General features: G+C 29.3%; 1 protein-coding gene across 1 annotated transcript; it reads right to left on the reverse strand.

The window, feature by feature from the left end:
* Nucleotides 1–2,399: 2,399 nt before the first annotated feature.
* Phum_PHUM287040 (Rhesus blood group-associated glycoprotein, putative) lies at nucleotides 2,400–4,338 on the reverse strand (the record flags this gene model as incomplete). Its single annotated transcript, XM_002426901.1, has 9 exons — nucleotides 2,400–2,521; nucleotides 2,598–2,713; nucleotides 2,796–2,916; nucleotides 2,991–3,129; nucleotides 3,213–3,376; nucleotides 3,451–3,604; nucleotides 3,678–3,828; nucleotides 3,906–4,095; nucleotides 4,176–4,338. The coding sequence occupies 9 exons, from the start codon at nucleotides 4,336–4,338 to the stop codon at nucleotides 2,400–2,402; spliced, it is 1,320 nt and encodes a 439-aa protein (XP_002426946.1).
* Between the last annotated feature and the right edge of the window lie 932 nt (nucleotides 4,339–5,270).

Genomic DNA, 5,270 nt, shown 5'->3' on the forward strand with positions numbered 1-5,270 from the left:
CCCTTTCCTTCTTCTGCTCTCTCTCTCTCTTTCCCTTTCCTTCTTCTGCTCTCTCTCTCTCTTTCCTTTTGTTTCGTTTTCTTCCAGTTTCTCACTCTCACTCTCACTCTCTCGTTCTCTCTTTGCCAAATTAAAAGTTTCGATAATCGAGAAAGCAACACGTGATATAAAAACAAACACGAGTAAAAAAAACATATGTAAATAAATAAAAAAAAAAAAAAGAATTTACCTCTTAAACAATATTTAATTTCCTATTTGAAAAAAAATGTGTTCCTGTTAATGATTCTGTTTTCCATCAGGAGAAACTTTCAAACAACACAGCAGAACAAAAAAAAAATTACATTTTTTTTTTCCTTCCTCCATCTTTTTAAAAATTTATTTTAGTTTCTTTTTGATACGGAGTCGTGTAGTAGATTAAAACTTTGGGTTTTTAACTTTTAACTGGAAAAACAAAAACGAAAGTTTAAATATTTTACTTTCCACACTACGCAGAAAAAAAAAAAAAAATTTTCAACATTTTTAATGATTAAATAAACGTTTTTTTTTTTTTTTTTCTTTTTTCGAAATTAATAATTGAGAAGAATAAAAATTTGTTAAACAATTAATTTGTTAACGGTTCGCTAAATTTTTTTTTTTTATTCTACCGGAAATACATTTTAATTTGACCTCTTTTTTGTTTTTTTAGAAAACCGACTCATATGTAATTGTCATTTGTCTTGGATTCACAATTTACGAAACGAAACGGAAAATATGGAATTGAAATTATCGCTCGAAGAACTCACCTGCATAACGGGTGATGACGTCGAATTGGAAGGTAGTCCGATACCATCGGAAACGGAAAAACCACAAGATGATGAATCGTATAAGGTAGATCCGAATTCTCTTCAATTCGACGACGAAGAAGTTGAATACGAAGAAGATATAGCATCCACGGAATACGATAATAATCAATCCGGTAGACCTCCGAGACAGAAAATATTAGACATTCCCATTGAAAAATTACCATGTCCGGAAATGCAAAAGGGCACGACGGAAACGACAGTTAAAAGCAGCAGCGTCGCTCATTGGCCGGAAGCTTCGACTTTATTTAATTCTTCCCCGCGACTCCATATTAGTTTCAATTTAATTTTCATTTTAACTTTTGCCGGATTTTTATTGCCTTAAAATTTTTATATTTATAAAATTGCAAAATGAGAGAGAGTGCTTCCGGTCACGTGGTTTTTCCCTTCTTTTTCCTTCTTTTTTCCTTCTTTTTTTTTGCAAAAAGGTTGGCAATTCTGCTGTGATTCAAATATTTTCATTACTTCTCCTTTAACCACTACTCATTTTATCGATCGATCGATCGATTGATTGTTTACAATTTCGTCGTGTGTAAAATTTTTCTCTAGTCTAAAACCTAAATGTTGAACCTTTTTTTTTTTTATAAATAAAAATTTTGAACTTCACATTTACAACCTCATGCCAAAAATTTTTTTTTTTTTTTTTTGTTTGTGTCAATTTTTAATTTTCTTTTTTTCTAAAACTTATTTAAATGCTTACTATTATTATTATTATTATTATTTAAAATGCATATTTTTAAAGTGCGTTTTGCGACTGCAAAAATGAATTTTTTAAAATATATTTTAAGCCTATTTTAGTTTTTTATAAACGAAGGCTTTAGACTGAATTTTTTTTTTTTAATAATTTGAGCACAATCGCTTTATTATTATTGTCCTGCTATGTATTACCTGTAAAATAAATTATTATTATTATTATTATTAGTATATTAAGTAAACGTCGTAATTTAGTAGTTTTCATCGGAAAATGTTTTTTTTTTTTTTTTTTTTTTTTTTGGGGGGAGTAGACAATCAAATTTATTTTGATTACCATTTTTTTTTCAAATTTAAAGTGTTAAGAGTATTATATATTAATAATAATAGCAGAAGACACACATAAATAAATATATATATAAATTTTTTTTTTTCGTTTCGTATTGGGCAATTTTTCGATGTCAAATAACATATTTTTTTTTTATTTTTAAATAAAATTTTTTTTTAAAATAAATTTTCTACTATTATTATTATTATTATTCCAATTAACTTTTTTAAACGATTAATCAAACCTTAATTTTACTATTATTATTATTATTGAGATATTTAAAAGGGAGGCTCGTCACGGTCTCTAATAGTTATGGTTTTGATATAAACAATAAAAGGTATGTTGGTGAGGGTTAGTTAGCGTTAAAATGACTTCACAACGAAGACATTATTAATTGATGAACGTAATCATTTAACCTGAAAATTTTTTGGTTTTTTTTTTTTTACGTGGGTGGTGTCGTATAAATGATATTTACCGTTGTTTTAAAAAATCGTCGGATGTGATGATGTTGAAGAGAATGTGAACACACGGTGTGAGACTCCCTATATTTTAACTCTGTACAAAGATTCTTCATTAACTTTAATTTTTTCCGTCGGAGGAAGATTCCATATCATTTCGTCATCGAAATATCTTTCTATTTTTTTAAAGTTTCTTATGCAGACACCTTTGACAAAACGTTAAATGAATTTCATACATCTGTTCTCCTCGAAAAAATTCATAAAGATTCACATTATCGATACCTGTTATCAATCCTCCGATTACGGCATTTAAAAAGCTGACGGTTAATGCTAAAAATTGATATCCAGCTTGCTGGAGTGCTGTCCTCTTACTCAACGCTGGAAAAACTTCATATAAACTGTAAAAAAAAATTGTAAAATGGGTTTTAATAAATTTAAAAAAAAAAAAAAAAAAAATTTTTTTAAAAACGTATTTGTAACCTGGTTTCATAAGTTTCGTAGTTGGCTATGGCTGCCACAATTGTTCCAATAATTCCAGCTGCTATTCCAGGCATTCCGTGTAAATTATGAACGCCGCAGGTGTCATGTATTCGCAATTTGCCTGAAAGCGAAATTTGGAGTTTAATTAACGATACATAAAACATGCAATTTTCCTCTAAATTAAAAAAAAATTACTTTGTACGAAACAAAAACCCAACGTGGACAAAGTTCCGCCAAAACATCCGATTACTAGAGCGCCATAAGGTTGAATCATCATATTGGCAGAAGTTCCTACGCAAACACCTCCCGCCAGTGTTGCATTTTGAATATGAACCTAAAAACATTTATAAAAGTACAGAAAATTTTATATTTTCTTTTTTTTTAAATGTTTTTAAAAAAATGTAAGTTTTACGCAACCATGTTAAATTTTCCATTTTTGTTTATCATCGATGAAACGGCAAATGCTGCCAAACAAGATGCTGTCAAAGAAAGGTACGTGTTTATGATCGCTCTATATTTTTCGTCATTGTAAAGAAATCCGGCATTAAAACTCGGCCAAAAAATCCATAAAAAAAGAGAACCTGAAATAATAATAATAAAATTTAAAAAAACAATTTAATACATACGTAAATATTTAAATACAATGATGACGTACCTATCATGGCATTCACATCACTTTGATACTTGGATGATTCGTAATAATTTTTTTCCTCTTGCGTGCTTACGCTTTTCGGAAGGGTAAAACTAACAGCTAAACCGAAATAAGAACCAAAAACGTGAATAAACATCGATCCACCCGGATCAACAGCCTAAACAACAATTTTATAAAAATTATTATCAATAGTAATTTTAAGGGGATATTTATTTGCATCGTATACTCGCATCTAAAATGTAAGTTCCCAAATATTCGTTAAAAGTATAAAAAATAGTTTCGAGCACGGCCATGATGATAAGTTGTATGGGTGAAATTTTACCCAGGACGGCTCCCAATGAAATTAAAACTGCTGCTGCTATCATATCGGCACCTATCAAACTACAAGTATAATAAAAGCGTTGTTTATAAATGTTAAAAAGAAAAAATTAAAATCCTAACATCTCCATTATATTTACTTTTCAATTCCTAAGTAAACAAATTCATCGGTAGAATTCATTTTGTAAAATCCCTGACAAAGCAAACCCCATTGAATAACTAATGCGGATATTAAAAATGTAAATCCTAAAGCACTGTAGGCATATTTCCGAAGGAAAGTCATTAAAAAACCAAAACCAACGAAAATCATTACGTGTACGTCTTGGAAAACTAAAAATATAAGAAAAATATTTTTTATAAAAACCATAAAACTATTCTAGAAACAAAAAATTAATCGAACTATAACTTACCCGTATATTGTATATCCGCGACGGTAAAATTTTTACCACTCGGTGGTGTAAGAGGATTCGTATCGTTATCATATGCGGTAAATATGGCAAAAAGTATTATTAATATCGTTTGAAAACTTAATATCGATATCATTGTAGCTTTACGAGATTTGACGGAAGCCATTTTTCAAAAATTCTAAAACAAGATTAAAGAAATTACAAATTTTTCCCTTTTTTTTTTTCTTTTATTTATCAAACATATCACGACGAATAAATATTTACAAATAAACGTTTAAAAACGATAAACGATTTATTGTCGTGATACACCACCCCATCCCCCATCCAAAAAAAAAAAAGAAAAAAAATCAAATCTAACCCTTATCGACCTTTTAATAATGATTCGAATTATAGTTAATCACGTATTAATATTTAAATACCGGAATGTGATTTTTTTAATGATTGTCGTGATTTATGTATAAAATGGAGTGTCATTGATCTAAATTGTAAATCCGAAAAAAAAAAAAGAATAAAAGTGTCATCGAAGCGTGTAAGGAAAAACCATACGTAAGGTTACAACCTTGACAGTGTAAAATTTGAATTACTTAAAAAAAGGATGTCGGTTATTATTATTATTATTATTGATTTTAATAACCTAAAAAAAAAAAAAATTATTTAAACAAAAAAAAAAGTAAAACGTAATAACTCCTCATCGTTCGAAAAAAAAAACATATTGTTATGGATCTAGTTGCTCGAGGAAATCGGTTTTGCTGATTTGCAGTATGCTCGCAGTTGATTCGGATATTTAATATAATAAGTAGACAATTTCTACCTGATGTATTATATTAACCAAATATACTACTAGTTACACTACTTATCAGTAAAAACACTAAATGTAAAGTAAACGGAAATAGAATCTGATGTTCTTGAATCCAACCTAAGATGCACTGACTGTCCCTAACGTTATGCGATAGACACAACCAGGCAGACTCTGACTGACGGACGGATGTCGAAAGACGAAGCTGTGGTGCCGAGACCCACTATTTATATGAGACAAAACAATCGATGCATCTGTTACACTTGAAGTGACCAATAAATCAATCATCCCCTTCTTAAGGG

This window comes from Pediculus humanus, genomic scaffold, assembly GCF_000006295.1.
Source record: "Pediculus humanus corporis 1103172107667 genomic scaffold, whole genome shotgun sequence".
Taxonomy (NCBI): Eukaryota; Metazoa; Arthropoda; class Insecta; order Psocodea; family Pediculidae; genus Pediculus; species Pediculus humanus.